Source organism: Oncorhynchus gorbuscha, linkage group LG24 (assembly GCF_021184085.1).
Source record: "Oncorhynchus gorbuscha isolate QuinsamMale2020 ecotype Even-year linkage group LG24, OgorEven_v1.0, whole genome shotgun sequence".
Lineage (NCBI taxonomy): Eukaryota > Metazoa > Chordata > Actinopteri > Salmoniformes > Salmonidae > Oncorhynchus > Oncorhynchus gorbuscha.
Window position 1 is genome coordinate 50164357 of NC_060196.1, and position 16202 is coordinate 50180558.

General features: G+C 44.0%; 2 protein-coding genes across 4 annotated transcripts in view; one reads left to right on the top strand and one right to left on the bottom strand.

Annotated features, from left to right (window-relative positions):
* Positions 1–4323: 4323 nt before the first annotated feature.
* nanos2 (nanos homolog 2) lies at positions 4324–5115 on the top strand. Its single transcript, XM_046327645.1, has one exon. The coding sequence runs from the start codon at positions 4434–4436 to the stop codon at positions 4947–4949; it is 516 nt and encodes a 171-aa protein (XP_046183601.1). The 5' UTR covers positions 4324–4433; the 3' UTR covers positions 4950–5115.
* A 297-nt stretch (positions 5116–5412) lies between these two features.
* The window catches only part of LOC124012630 (nuclear pore complex protein Nup153-like), a 28902-nt gene continuing 18112 nt past the window's right edge, over positions 5413–16202 (bottom strand). For 2 of the 3 annotated variants that reach the window (XM_046326467.1, XM_046326466.1), the window contains exons 10-21: positions 14717–14902; positions 14364–14483; positions 14040–14144; positions 13841–13925; positions 13642–13743; positions 12836–13405; positions 12431–12622; positions 11418–12254; positions 10916–11248; positions 10423–10677; positions 7165–7327; positions 5413–6883 (exon numbers count right to left, since the gene is read on the bottom strand). In XM_046326467.1, coding sequence (XP_046182423.1) covers positions 6790–6883; positions 7165–7327; positions 10423–10677; positions 10916–11248; positions 11418–12254; positions 12431–12622; positions 12836–13405; positions 13642–13743; positions 13841–13925; positions 14040–14144; positions 14364–14483; positions 14717–14902 — 3042 coding nt within the window. In that variant the 3' untranslated portion in view covers positions 5413–6789. Of the gene's footprint in view, positions 6884–7164; positions 7328–10422; positions 10678–10915; positions 11249–11395; positions 12255–12430; positions 12623–12835; positions 13406–13641; positions 13744–13840; positions 13926–14039; positions 14145–14363; positions 14484–14716; positions 14903–16202 lie in introns of those variants that run through there. The other variant, XM_046326468.1, reaches the window with a different exon arrangement.

Consider the following 16202-nt stretch of genomic DNA (forward strand, 5'->3'; position numbering starts at 1 on the left):
ACAAGGTCTCTGACAAGCATACACTCTCTCTCTTTTACACACACACACACACACACACACACACACACTAGTGGTGGTAGTTTCCTGGGTACAGCCCTTGGTAAGGTGGGGACCTCTCCAGTGTCTGTGGTGAACTTTGACACTGCAGAGTCGCCCCTACTATGTCTACTCCCTGTGTCATCCGGTTGGGAGAAATTACAAAGTCACTTATATGAGTTAAATACACAGTGGCAATGTCCTAAATGTGCATAAAAATATACACTGAACAAAAATAACAACATGCAACAATTAACGATTTAACTGAGTTACAGTTCATATAAGGAAATCAGTCAATTTAAATAGGCCCTAATCTCTGGACTTCACATGACTGGTTAGTGGCGCAGCCATGGGTGTGCCAGGGAGGGAATAGGCCAACCCACTGGAGAGCCAGGCCCAGCCAATCCGAATAAGTTTTTCCCCACTAAAGGGCTTTATTACAAACAGAAATATTCCTCAGTTTCCTCAGCTGTCCGGGTGGCTGGTCTAAGACGATCCTGCAGGTGAAGAAGCCAAATGTGGAGGTCCTGGGCTGGTCTGGTTACATGTGATCTGCGGTTGTGAGGCCGGTTGGAGGTACTGCCAAATTCTTTAAAAACGAAATTGGAGGCAGATTATGGTAGAGAAATTTAATATTAAATGATCTGGCAACAGCTTTGGTAGACATTATTGCAGTCAGCATGCCAATTGCACATTCCCTCAAAAATTGAGACATCTGTGGCATTGTGTTGTGTAACAAAACTGCACATTTTAGAGTGGCCTTTTATTGTCCCCAGCACAAGGTGCACCTGATTTTTGATCTGTCACACCTGTCAAGTGGATGGATTATCTTGGCAAAGAACAAATGCTCACTAACAGGGATGTAAGCAAATTTGTGCACAAAATTTGAGAGGAATACGCTTTTTGGCATATGGAACATTTCTGGGATGTTTTATTTCAGCTCATGAAACCAACACTTTACATGTTGCATTTATATTTTTTTCAGTATAAAATGTTGCCTATTACTATATTAGATCAAGCATTAAAAGGCATGTAATCTGCATTGTTCAATGGTAGCCGAATAGTTTGGTTGATTTTAGAAGAATCGTGACAGCGGATGAAAGGATAGCCTGCGACTCAATGGAGGTAGCCTACCACGATTCTTGAGCTGCCGCATCCCATATCTACTTCTAAAAATAAGGTTTTCGGCTACAGATGTTCTCCAGTTTGAGAATTTCGCGGGATATTGACACATAAGAACCCTCTCAAGCAGTCGGGTTCCTTCACACTTTCCAAGAGAGCGCGACCCATGTCGCCATGGTGCGTTACCATGGCACGTTGCTACAATACATCTGACCCGGTTTAAGGCCAGTAGGTGTCAGGGTCACTGCAAAACAACAGCCAATCTATTGTCCTTAATATAAATCCCCTTCCAAGTCGTTATTAGTCTTCGTAGGGGACCCTGCAAGCAGGTTGACTCCAACCAATTACTTTACATGAAATTTAAAATCACACATACAAGAAAAAAATAATTTTATGAAATAAAAATATTTAATATATGCTCTAGGAGGAGAAAGCAGAACATGGAGTTCCTGCGTTGGAAGTGACAATGGTGGTTCCACACGGGCAGGAGACGCAGACAAACCTCCTGTCGATGTCCAACGCATGGCTCTTAGCCTCATATGCATGGCCTCCAGAGTTTTCCTGTATGTCAGGTTGCAGATAACACACTTAAATGCTCAATAGCTATGTTGATGTAGTCAAGTCAACTTTTATCAAGACAAAAGAAAATCTTGATAGTCTTTCATACCCACAACCACAAGGAGGCGATATTGAGGTGTGTGTGGTGTTGCTCTCATAGAACAGTCACTGTTAGTTCCAGAGGAGGTACCTTTTAGCAGACTAATTTGTCGTCTTCACTACTGTCGAGGGATAACTCACAAAGAGGAGTAGTTTCTTCTCAGGTTCTTGGTCTCCTGCAGAAAACCAATGTGGAGCTGGAGGGGTAGAAGCACTGGGTCAGGGCAGCCACACATACATACTGACAACAATTAACATTGTATTGTTACCATGAAACTATAAAAGGATGAGAGAAGGCAAGTGACATACAGACAAGACAGACAGGCAGGCTGACTAGCAGGCTAGACAAGGACAGACAGGCAGGAAAGACAGACCTAGTCCATGCAGAGCTCGTAGTTGGCCCGTTGGGCCAGGACGTCCAGCTGGGTGTGGGCCAGCTGTTGCTCAGAGTTCATGACCCATCTCCTTGACCAGGCCCACCAGTGTCCGTCACCTGGGGACAGTTCAAAGATCAGTCAACTTATATCATTAGCATCACTAAGGCTACTAAGCACAAGAAAATATTGTTTTACATGACTATCCTTTTCAACTTTCTGTTTTATAGACCTTGCACAACGGAATTAAGTGGAATTCTTATGTGGATTTCTTATGTAGAACTCTTTAGGTCTCTGTCAGGCTTACAGCACGTTTCACAACAGTGTCAATATTTACAGAAATGCCAAGTGATCACAAGGCAGGTCCAAACTGTACGGCAGATGAATGAACAACACGGCTAGGATCAGGATATCTGAACACCTGCCGTTTCTCCCACTCCAGAGTATCCCTGTCCCCAGCACAAGGTGCACCTGTGTAATGATCATGCTGTTTAAACAGCTTCTTGATATGTGACACCTGTCAGGTGGATGGACAATCTTGGCAAAGGAGAAATGCAGACTAACAGGGATGTAAACACATTTGTGCACAAAATTGGAAGATAAATGATCTTTTGTGCATATGGAATATTTCTGGGATCTTATTTCAGCTCATAAAAACACGGGACACACACGTTACATGTTGCATTTATATTTTGTTCAGTAATATCTTGCATTTTTCAAATTTTTTGCATTTTTCAAATTCTACCAACAATTATTGACTTGTAGCTAATAGTTTGTAATTTTTATGCGATTTGTACCAACACTGGCTTCTTAATGTCCACTTCTTAATGTCCACTTGAAATACATTATTTTTCATCAGGATGTCACAGTCCGTGCCTAAAATTATATTAAGCCTTTACTAACAGGAGAATGCATCAAACCACTTCCAAAATAAATCACTTACCACATGAATTCAAAATGATAAAAATGACATAAGTATATAGCAAAGAGCTTGAACGTGGAGCAGCTTATAAGCAAAGAAAAACGTGAAATGTGGCAAACTTCAAAACTCTTCAGAATCACTTGGAATCCTCCATTGGAACTATACAGTCTGTGACAAAACCATTTCTGACATCCCAAGTAAGCCAGTAAACATATTGTATGTTGAAAACAGAATGGTGCAGGGTCACAACAGAGTACAATGTTTGCATTTGTACTGGCGCCTATCAATGATTTTATAACATTGTCATGTTTTTCTCAATGCACATGGTCAACTGTGTCAATGTAAGGAACACATGCAGCTGGTGGAGAACACAGGAGGGTTTGCATGCATGCAGTCAAAACGCTAAGGAGACTAAATGTGATACTATGTTTCTGGCCAGACCAGTCTAGTCATCCTCCGTCTAGACATAAGGCTCCATGTACAGCTGCAAAACCAAATCAAGAAGATAACCATTGACCTTTAAAGTTTAAACCCTCAGGGCCTTATTGATCAATCTATTCATATAGCTGACATATCAACACATTTGCTGTAATAATCAGGAATTCCAGCACCAATGCAGTTGAAGCGGGTGTGGGCCAGGATTTTCTACACAATGTTGGCTTTAAATGCATAAGACTCGGCTCTTCCTATCATTGTGAAGCAGAATTCACCAAGCATTGGATTGTTCACCCACTAATAAGGAACGTGAGCTGGGTTTAGACCGTCGTGAGACAGGTTAGTTTTACCCTTATTGTTCATACAACTTTGAATTAAGGAGAATATGAATGCGAATTGACAAAAGGGACCACTGAAATCCGATTTTACCTGTTCTACCAAAACCCTATTAAGCTACACAATATGGGCATAAAAATGGTCCTACAGATATACATTTAAAATCTGCATAAAAACTTCCTCGTTTGGTGCACAGTGTTAAAAATCTGTGTTCAAACACTGCAGAACTATAAAGAGAGAGTATGGCAACAAACATAATTACCTTTAATTCTCTGACAGACAGCTCAACCTCTACTCAAGTGTTGTTTGAAAAGGTTACTTGTCAAAACAATAACTGCACGTGGCAATGTTTACCACCTGGCTGGGGGCAGTCCCCTGGGACAGACAACACACTTCGCAAGCATACCGCCCCTCCGACTAGACAGACAAGCTACATTCCTAAAATGTTTGCCCCGGGCCACTATAAATTGCTGGAATGCGTCCAGGCCACAAACATTATTGATGCAGTTCCAGACGCGTGTACATGATTTCCGAGTTCCAGACGCCTGTACATGATTTCCGGAAAGATTTCAACAATGCAAAGAAACCTAATGGCTGAGAGCAGCCTCGCCCCAACGCATTATTTCGACATGTGGCATGACTATATGAACCTAGGGAGGCTGCTGGAGAAACTTTGTGACGTCGCAGATCGGACAGCCACCACCTGTACCCAGCTAAAGGAGCACGTGCCGGACACAGAAGACCACCAGACCGGTCGCCAGGAGCAACAATGGTTTCGTCTGAATTCGATCGGGACTGAGAGTCTGAGTTCTGCAAGCAGCATTTCAGGCAACACGAGCCACAGCCTGGGTTCCGGTGATTACTGTGGCTTCTGCAAGCAAAATGGAGAAACGGCAGAGATCTACCGGAGCCACAAACTGAAATCCAAAGACAGCAAAGTCATCTGCCCCATTCTGAGGAGCTACATTTGTCCTATGTGTGGCGGCACCGGAGACAAAGCTCACACGCGCCGGTACTGCCCACAGCGCAACGGCGTGGTGCCGAAATACCGGGGGACTGTGGAGTAGAAAACAGGAGGAAAATCAATCTGTAAATATTTATGGAGAAAATATACCCAACGTTCTCGTTCAGTTAGATAGACCTATTGTTACCATATATATTTTTTACAAAGTGGCTAATGCGCCTTTGATGTTCTGCTATGGAAAAAATAAATAAACCTATTTTCGTACATAACTTAAACTTTTTGTTCACGTTCTCCTTCCTCAATTCTGGTATATGACATGTTATAAAAGTAAATTATTTAATATTCACCCTTTATTTAAATAGGCAAGTCAGTTAAGAACAAATTCTTATTTACAATTATGCCTACCGGGGTTACAGTGGGTTAACTGCCTTCTTCAAGGGCAGAATGACCAGATTTTCACCTTGTCAGTTCGGGGATTCGATCTAGCAACCTTTCGGTTACTGGCCCAACGCTCTCTAACCACTAGGCTACTATTATTTTGTGGGAAAGAAATCACAACATGTTAATTACATATTATAGTTTTATTGACGGCAATTACCCATGGATCTTATTTTTATTACTAATCCAGTAACAATCATGGCTTTAAAATTAAATCGACTACCTTTACTATCCAAAGTCACCCTAGTCCATTTAAACAAGCAATATAAAAATATATACTAATACTTTGTACAATACTGGTTTTGGTCCAAACAAAAGTGGATCAGAAATGCCAATATACCTTTAGTCTTCAAAGGATCCCAATATGCATTTAATTATTTAATGGATTTCAGGCAACTTTGAATATAGGGATTTACATAATAAATTCTAATGACAAAATGCTGAATGTAGAGTTGGTTTAACGCACAAATTCAACTTCACAGATAAAAAAAGCCAGTTACTATTTACAGGTTATAATGTTCAAAGGCCAATTAAGAGAGCGGCAGGAGGTGGTGAAGGGAGAGAACGTGAATAAGAATAAAGGGAAGAGAAAGAGGGCACATGAGAATAAAGGAGATGGAGCGACAAAGGGATTAAAAAAGTAGTAAGAACAGTGAACGAATGTGGAACTACAGATTTACAAAGTCCCAAGGATGATATTTCAGGAGTCGGTCTCCAGCCCCAATCTCCACAGTGCTGGGGTAACGGTCCTCTCTTCCCCACTCTCCTCTGCCTCCATTTAAACACATTCATAAGCTTCTCACCTACAACTGTCTGACAGCCTCAACCAGCCACTACCACACAACACTTTCGTCCAGTTTACACACACACCTCAAATCTGTATACAGAAAACAAGCACGCGTCATTCAGTACACAGAAAACTGTACATACAGCTTACACGCCATTGACACTGTCTACGCCTCAAATAGTACCCTATTCCCGACCCAATGATGTGCACTGCTTCAAATTCACAGGTTAAACTAAAGTTCACTACATAGGGAGTAGGGTGCCATTTGGAATTCGCTCCACAGCTCTTAATCTCTGCATCAACTTTCGCAGTTCATAACCTGATCACCCATACTAATCAACTTAACAGTACGATTTTTACACTGTCAACTTTCAATTTCAGTTTTTGCATTTGTATTTTAATTACAAAAAGTCACGACAATGTTCTAGCCAACATTTGGAGGTGTTGTTAAGCAGAAGTTTCTCGCTTGATTGTGTTGTTGTCGCCAACATACTGTAGGTTCATTTGCAGTTTATTTTTTAAGCCTGACACCTGCCCTGTACAAGGGTCCCGCTCTCTAGTTGCTCTGGGGTCTACCACCCCCCCATCAGAGTATCACCCATACATCTCCAAATGGGGGCTTCACCAGAGCTTCTTTACATGCTAAGTAGTTCAGTGTTTGTCCAGAGGAAGTAGTCCTGTCTATGCTTAAAGGGTCAAGTCTAGTCCGATGGATGTTTTACTTCTTACGCCGGACAGCTGTTTTGATCTTGCGTCTAGCGATTGAGTTCTGTCCTGCAGGGGCTGCAGTGAAGGTGGTGCTCTTTGTTGACCTGTAGTAGGGGATAAGACGTCATCAACACAATTCAAACTAAGCGTGCGCACATCCAATAACTTGCAGATGTTCGGTACAAAAAGGCAACTATTTTTATTTAATTATTATCAACACCATCACAATTATACATTACATGTGTTAAATGCAATGACTTCAGACTAACACCTGAACCACTAAAACAGGGAAAGCAAAAATTCTGAGAGCATATAAATACCACTGTATTTACATAGGGTGAATTTGGGCCGATCCTTTTTCAGGAGTTGGAGCTGTTGGACTCACCCAATAAAGTTAAAGCCACCTCCAGGTGCACTGGGTTGGGGTGCCATGGAGGGCGTGGCAGAAGAGGCGGGGGACCCTCCTGGTACCCCTCCGAAAGCAAACACCCCCGTGCTGTTACTGGACGTGCCGAACGCACCGACTCCTCCAAACTGGAAACCTCCACCTGGTAAAACCATGGACATCGGGTGAATCTTTGAAGTTGAATCTTTAATGTTGCGTGATTGCTTTTGAATCATCCTATCTCGCTACTCAGACTTAGTCAAATGTATATATTTTTTTAATCATATCAATCTTCGAAAGGGCATTTGTTTTTTTTATTGCCTTCAGAATATATTCATACCCCTTGAATTATTCCACATTGTGTTATAGCCTGAATTCAAAATAGTTTCAGTCATCAACACTCAATACCTCAATGACAAAGACAAATGTCAAATGTAATGAAAATGAAATATGTAAATAAGATTTCTGTAAGTATTCACACGAGTCAATACTTTGGAAGCACATTTGGCAGCTTTTCCAGCTGTAAGTCTAAACACTTCTCAACCCTGGATTGTGCAACATCAAGATGGTTGCTGATCATTGCTAGACAGACATTTTCACGTCTTGCCATAGATTTAAGCTCATTTAAGTCTAAACTGTAACTAGGCCACTCAAGAACATTCACTGTTATCTAGGTAAGCAACTTGTGTATATTTGGCCTTGTGTTTTAGGTTATTGTCCTGCTGTCTCCCAGTGTCTGTTGGAAAGCTGACTAGCTTTTCCTCTTGGATTTAGCCTTCGCCGAGCTCTATTCCGTTTCTTATCATCATAAAACACTCCTTAGCCCTTGCCAATGACAAGCAAACCCATAACATGTAGCCGCCACTACACTTGAAAATATGATGAGTGGGTGTCAGTGATGTGTTTAGGGCAAACACAAAATGGGATTTGAAATAAAGCGTTAGCCGTCACATGCACCGAATACAACAGGTGTAGATCTTACCACAAAATGATTACTTACAAGGCCGTAACCAACAGTGCAGTTAAAGAGTTAAGAAAATATTTACCAAATAATCAAAAGTTTAAAAAAACAACAATTAAAAAAGAGGCTATATACAGGGAGGTATCGGTACCGAGTCTACAGCCCGGTTGATGTGAATGTGGGCTTGTTCAGCCAGCCTTTTCCTGTAACCCACAATCAGCTCCTTTGTCTTGCTCACATTGAGGGAGAGGTTGTTGTCCTGGCACCACACTGCCTGGTCTCTGACCACCTCCCTATAGGCTGTCTCATCGTTGTCAGTGATCAGGCTTAAGACTTGTGTTGTCAGCAAAGTTAGTGTTGGAGTAGTGTTTGGCCACACAGTCGTGGGTGAACAGGGAGTACAGGAGGGGACTAAGCACACACCCTTGAGGGGCCAGAGTGTTGAGGATCAGTGAGGCAGAGGAGTTGTTGCCTACCCTTACCACCTGGGGGCGGCCCATCAGGAAGTCCAGGATCCAGTAGCAGGGGGAGGTGTTTAGCACTTCATGGCTACCGACGCGAGTGCTACGGGCAGTAATCATTTACACAGGTTACCTTTGCTTCCTTGGGCACAGGGACTATGGTGGTCTGCTTGAAACATGTAGGTATTACAGACTCGGTCAGGGAAAGGTGAAAATGTCAGCGAAGACACTTGCCATTTGGTCCGTGCATGCTTTGAGTACACGTCCTGGTAATCAGTCTGTCCCTGCAGCCTTGTGAATGTTGACCTGTTTAAAGGTTTTGCGCACATCGGCTACCGAGAGCGTGATCACAGTCATCTGCAACAGCTGGTGCGCTCATGCATGCTTCAATGTTGCTTGCCTCGAAGCGAGCATAAAAAAGGAATTTAGCTCGCCTGGGCAACTCGAGGCCGGGTTTCCCTTTGTAGTCCTTAATAGTTTTCAAGCCCTGCCACATCCGACAAGCGTCAGAGCCGGTATAGCAGGATTCAATCGTAATCCTGTATTGACGTGTTGCCTGTTTGATGGTTAGTCGGAGGGCGTAGAGGGATTTCTTAGCGTCCGGATTAGTGTCCCGCTCCTTGAAAGCGGCAGCTCTAGCCTTTAGCTAGATGCAGATTTTGCCTGCAATCCATGGCTTCTGGTTGGGATATGTGCATATGGTCACTGTGGGGACGACGTCATTGATGCACTTATTGATGAAGCCTGACTGAGGTGGTATACTCTTTAATGCCATTGGATGAAACCTGGAACATATTCCAGTCTGTGCTATCAAAACAGTCCTGTAGAGTAGCATCCACATCATCTGACCACTTTTGTACGAAGCAAGTCCCTTCCTGCTTTCATTTCTGCTTGTAAGCAGGAATCAGGAGGAAGGAATTCTGGTCAGATTTGCCAAATGGAGGGCGAAGGATAGCTTTGTATGAGTATCTATGGGTGGAGTAAATGTGGTCTAGAGTTTTTCCCCCTCTGGTTTCACGTGACATGCTGGTAGAAACGAGGTAAAACGGATTTCAGTTTTGCCTGCATTAAAGTCCCCGGCCACTAGGAGCGCCGCCCCGATGACCATCTTCTTTTTTGCTTATGGCCTTGTATAGCTGGTTGAGTGCGGTCTTAGTGCCAGCATCGGTTTGTGGCGGCAAATAGACAGCTACGAATAATAGAGGACAAAGTCTATTTCTTTGCCACATTTTTAGCAGTTTTACTTTACTGCCTTATTGCAAACAGGACACGTTTTGGAATATTTCTAATTCTGTATAGGCTTCCTTCTTTTCACTCTGTCATTTAGGTTAGTATTGTGGAGTAACTACAATGATGATTCATCCTCAGTTTTCTCCGATCACAGCCATTGAACTGTGTAACTGTTCTTCTTTGCGAAACATTGGAAAACTTCCCTGGTCTTTGTAGTTGAATATGTTTGAAATTCACTGCTTGACTGAGGGAACTTCCATATATAATGTGTGGGGTTTGTATGTGTGAGGTAGAGATGAGGTAGTGATTCAAAAATCATGTTTATTATGTGACATGTTAAGCACATTTTTATTCTATGCTTGCCATAAAGTGCTTGATTGAATACTTGACATTTCAGCTTTTCATTTTGAATTAATTTGTAAACATTTTGAATAACATTCCACTTTGACATTATGGAGTATTGTGTGTAGGCCAGTGACAAAATCAATTTAATCCATTTTAAATTCAGGCTGGAACAAAATGTGGAAAAAGTCAAAGGGTGTGAATGCTTTCTGAAGGCACTGTACATACATTAAACAACCCCAGAAAGTGACCGTAGCAACCCACCTGGTGCGGCGGGGGTGGATGAGCCAAAAGCGGGCGTGGAGTTGGCTTGGTGGTCGAACACAGGGACAGAGTTGGCTTTCCCCCCGAAGGCAGGGGGCTGGGAGGCCGTGGCAGAGAAGGGGGACGGGGCGGGAGAACCAAACGCAGGGGCATTGGGCTGGGAGGTACCCTGACCAAAGGTAGGAGCTTGTCCCGACCCAAAGCCAGAGGATGAGGCAGGGCTGAATACAAACTGAGCAGGGGCTGCTGATGGAGCTGGAGAGAGACAAGTTGATTACATTTCAACCAACAGAAAAAGAGCACTTAAGTGGAAAAACATCTTGGGTAAACTATTGGTCAATGCAGTCAACAGCTACACATAATATTCATTCGATCAAGAGAAGTGAAAAGAAAAAGCAAAACACTATCAATTCACAGTAAAATAGTGCAGTGGCATCATTCGGGATGAAAAAAAAACAATGTTCCTTGAAAATAAGTCCTAAAAAGAACCAACCTGTAGATAAGGCAGTGGAGAGCGGTGCCGCTCCAAAAGCGAAGGAGGGAGCAGCAGTATTAGGTCCAGAGCCAAACAGGAATGGTTGAGCCGGGCCAGGGTTCAGGGAAGCTGCAGGGGCAGGCAGGCTGTCCTGGCTCTGCCCAAACAAGAAGGACTTGGCTGGGGTGGCCTCACTGGAGGCACTCTGCCCAAACAGGAAGGTACTGGGGTCTGGGATAGGGGCTGGGGTAGTGCTGCTGGTGGGCCCAAACAGCCTGGGGGCAGGGGTGGTAGAAGTAGAGGTGGTGGTGGTTGACATAAATCCAAACACTGGCTTTGAGGCTGCAGCATCTGCAAGAAAAACAACTGAATTAAAGAATGATTGGTTTAGGTACAGACAGTGTGTACATTCACACAAAAAAATATCAATTTTATAGTAGAACATCCTTTTAAAGAATTGACAAATAGAAAAATGAGTTAATAATAACATGAACTAACAATTGCAGCGTATCCCTCCCACCTGTAGCGCTTTGCCCAAAGCTGAATGAGGGCTTAGGGGCTTTTGCTGCTGGGGTCTCACTGTCTGCCAGCTTCCCAAATGTGAAGGTAGGTGCTTTGGGCTGGTCTGCAGATGGGTCTACCATAAAGAAGGAAAAGCCTCCAGGGGGAGCCGATGCCTCCGCCCCTTTACTAGCAGCACTGAACAGGAACCCAGACCCCATAGAGGCCTCCTTCTCAGGCTTCCCAAAGGTGAAAGGGTCCTTGTCTTTCTCTAGCAATTCCTCAAATATGCTGCCCCCTAGTGGTGTGGCCAGGGTAGGAGGCTCGGCCAGCTTCCCAAAAATAGGAGCTGATGCTGTTGTGGTGGTTTCTGTAGAAGCTCCACTGTCGTTCTCTGTAGAGACAGGAAGGCTTAAAGTAGAGGTGGTGGTTGTCGGTTTTGATAGTCCAAAGGAGAACCCTCCATCCGAGGGTTTGCTCTCCGTGCTAGCGGCTGCTGTAGTGCCGAACGAGATCCCACCGCTGATGCCAAATTTGAACCCGGCACCCATACTCGGGGCTTCAGCCTTCCTCCCCTCGTCCGCTGCAGGGGTGGAAGCAGTAGATGCTCCAAATTTGAAGCCCTCTGTGGAGCTGCCGAATTTGAAGCCTGCAGAGCTACTGGTGTCTGAGGTGGTGTCTGATGAGGCAGCTGCACCGATTTTGAAGCCCCCTGAAGAGGAGTCAGAGAGGGTGCCGCCGAATTTGAAGCCCCCAGAACCAGAGGCCGAGTCCGATGACACCCCCATGCCAAACTTGAATCCCCCTGAGCAGGTGTCAGACAAGGACTGGATACCAAACGACGAGGAACCGAATGCTGAAAGAGACGGAGGATCACATGAATTAACTACTTCAGTATTCTGTATGAATTTCCTTAGCCTAGTTCAGGCTTCACATCTCTCCTCACTAATATCAAAGATTTTGCTACAATGACAAAGCCCTCTAACGAAGCCTCTATAACACACAAAGATGGCAGTTGACAGCTGTACGTACCTTTAGGCTCTACTAAAGCCCCAGGCTTGGGGGTCTGACAGGCCACACACGCCTGGTCTGCTCCCTTGTTCTGAACACAGCACACGTCACACTCCCACGCTCCATCTGGCTTCTTGAACTGGGCCCCAAAGCCTAGTAGAGGAGTGATGCTGACAGGGGCGGGAGTTAGAGACTGAGTCGCTGCCGTCACTCCTGTTAGGTAGATGAAGATATGAGCGATAAGCAAAAATATAAACACCAATTTGCACCAGATTTCTTTAAAATACTTTCTTGAAGATCTTCTGATGCAAAAGTAACAGTGGGCCAAGATAGCAGTATTGAGACAAACACTCAATGGCAACTTCATGAGAAAAACATTAAGCTAAAAACAAAAAAAACAACCAGGTTGTTCCCTCTTCTCATTACCTGGCTTAGTGCTCGTACAGGAAACACACTTGATGTCCTGCGCCTTGTTCTGCACCATGCACATGTCACACTCCCACGCTCCCTCCGGCTTCTTAAACTTGTCCCCGAAGCCCAAGAAGGGGGCAGCAGCGGGCAGAGTCTTAGCCTCCGAGAAGGCATGCAGAGTCAGTGTGGCTTTAACTCCAGACCCAGGCTTGGCTGTCTCACAGGCTACACATTTGACTGCTTGAGGCTTGTTCTGAACCAGACAAGTGTCACAGTCCCAGCTTCCCGCAGACTTTGTGAACAGGGCTCCAAAACCAGCAGCGCTAGTGGTGGTGGAACCCTCCAGCCCGGACAACGTTGTGAAGTGTTCACTGTCAGTCTTCGCTAAAGTAGAGTTTGGATGTGGGGTCATACAGGCCACACACTTTGTGGCAGTGGGTTTGTTCCTAACCATGCAGACGTCACAGTCCCAGGAGCCTGTTGGCGCTTTGAACAAGTCCCCAAGGGAGGGGGCAGTGGACAGGGCTGGGGTCTCCCGGGTGGCTTTGGGGACAGGGGAGGTCCGAGTAACAGGAACGGCAAACCCTATGGGAAAGAGATGGGGTTAAAAACCACCCTAAAACCAGAAATGAATATAAAGACACTATTTGAAAATACACTCATTTAAACCCACCATTAAAAAGAGCCACAACACTGTCATGACAAATTACATAAGTAATGACAAATGATGGCAGATGACTTGTAAGTCGTATAAGAGAGAGATCAGGTAAAGAGTTACTAGAAACGTCAAGGTTCTGTATTCATGTTGCAGTCATTCTCACCAGGTCCTTTGAGGAGCTCCAGCACACTGCCCTGTTTCAACATCTTGGCTGGTTTAAACGGCCCTTCAAACTCCTCCATGCTCTCACTGGCAGCATGCTTCACTACAGAGATACCAATGCAAACAGAAGACAACCATTAGGTATGAAATTGGTTTCCCTTTACATCAAGACTTGTATCTGGTTCTCATCCCACTCTTACCTGCTGCCACTACTGGGGTGACCATCTTCCCGTTGGATAGTGACAGACCAGTTTTCACTACAGGTGCACTGAAGGTAAATCCAGACTAAGAGACAGAAGATGGTCAGCATCTCACCATTGTTGAATGTCAGAACAGAAAAAATATTCTACGGGGGTCAAACTGTCATCATAGCAGGTATACTCAAGCTGCGGGACTTACAGACGGGGAAAAGGATGGTGGGCTAGCAGCAGTTGTCATGACAATAGGGGAGGAGAAAGTGAAAGGTGTGGAGGGAGGGGTGGCGGGTGCTGTAGTCGGTGGCACCTGAAAGACAGACAGAATTCATGGTATTTAGGATGGAAACAACACATTTGGATACATTGAAATAAAGCCAACTTAAGATATCAAAAGTCAATGGCCGTGTACCAAATGGCACCCTAAATAGTGCACTACTTTAAAGCAGGGCCCTATTGGGCCAAAAGTAGTGCACTTTTAAGGGAATAAGGTGCCCTATGGGACACAGTCAAATGGAGCTGGACGGACCTCGTTAGTGACGGGCTCCACCAGGACAGGTGTGGTAGTGACAACAGGCTTGGGGTTGGGGAAGCTAAAGCTGGGCAGACTGATTGAGGTGTTGGCCGGCAGGGCCGGTAGCTCAGCAATCTGAAGAGGGGTCAGAGTGTAGAAAACCATTAGCAGTACTATACATTAACCAGAATATTTATACTACACATAGCAGCATATGGCAATAATTGCCTTGCACAATTAGACAATGGTTTCAACCCAACCACCCGCCCAGAAACATTTCAAAACCAACCAATCATTTATTGCCTGGATCACAAACTTCTCGCCAGACAGAATAGAAGGGGTCATATAGATAAGAGATGTGTACCCACCTCGTCTTCAGGTTGTTTGGACGAGGGTCTTGTGCTGGTCCTCTCCCTCTTCATCTTCCCTCCTCCTGACCCTGTGCTGCTGGTTGCAGAAGTGCTGGACAGAGGGTAGGTGGACAGGCTGCTGCTGCTTGTGCTTTGACAAGGATATGCCACTGCTTCAGGAATCAGAGGGGATTGTCTTGTGGGCTGGAAAGGAAGGAGTAAAGGGTAGGGTTAAACATGAAGCATAAATACATCTGGTTCTATGGACTGGCTCTAATTTGGAAAGCAACTATCTGGAATAAAACAACTTCAGCTTGTTAAGGCTTCTACACATCTATCCAACTACAGCCAAACCAACAGTATATGGATGCGTTTTAAAATAAATCAGCCGGTCTCAGTTGGTAGGGCTGGGCTATACAGCCTACAAATCATATCTAGATTTTTTCAAACTAATGTGCGATGCACAATATAAAGTATAAATACTGTTTTTCTTCGTCTCAAAATAAGTTTTGTTTCACAAGCAAAGGTCAATACACCACAATTCAAAACAGCCAGGAATAATCAAATTAATTCAGGGCTTGTAAAATCATACCTAGACCAAATAAGACTTCCACAAGTATAACTTAATTATTTATTTGATCAAAATAGTTTAACGTGCTTTTTTTTGTGCAATAATCACTGATCTGGCTTTCAAGTATGTCTGTGAAAATGTCATTTTTGAACAACGCACCACCACTAATGACGACACACTTCTGGTAGCAGGCATTTTTGAACATTAACATAAGTCTCAAACAATCAAGCCCACGTATTTTAAGTCTAGCCAACTTGGATCTAACTTGCTTGCTAAAAACAGTTGAATTATGAACACACCCTCCTGTCAGTCACCAACTGTTTGAACAGCCTGTTCACTTTGTTTAGACGTTGAAATACAGTGGCCTGCCTGGTTAAGAAGATTTAAGAATGAGTGGCCAATTCCTTACATAAAATGAGTCTTTTCATGCCCATTGCACATTGATAAAACACAGACTAGACAGCTAGCGAATAAGCCTGTGGCTAAGATGCTGCTAGAGGTATGTGGTACCGCAATAGCACGCATGAGAAACTGAGCATTCATTTACCACATGTTCATTGATGCTCTCGTTTTAGTATGGTCTGCTCTGTTCTACATTTCAGGAATTGAGACATTTATAGACATCTCGTCCATTACAGTAAAATAAGGTTTAAGTGTTTGTCTCCATATGACCTATACTTTTGAACCAAACCTCAAATAGCGGGTTTAAAACTGCTCGTTGTCAGAGGAATAAGTTATCGTGGTCGTTGTGATGAAGGGCAGGGGCTTGGTGTCTGTGCGAGTGGGAAGGTGTAGTGCGCACAGCACAAAGGAGACGAGAACAAAAATATATAAAACACTCATAAAACTAAAAGAAAAATGAATGCGATACAGGCATTTGGAACATGACAAACATATTCAAATTAATTAACTTGATATAGTCGCCCAACCCTA

Coding starts and splice junctions, on each gene's coding strand:
- nanos2 (XM_046327645.1), top strand. CDS start 4,434: ATGATTTCCGGAAAGATTTCAACAATGCAAAGAAACCTAATGGCTGAG.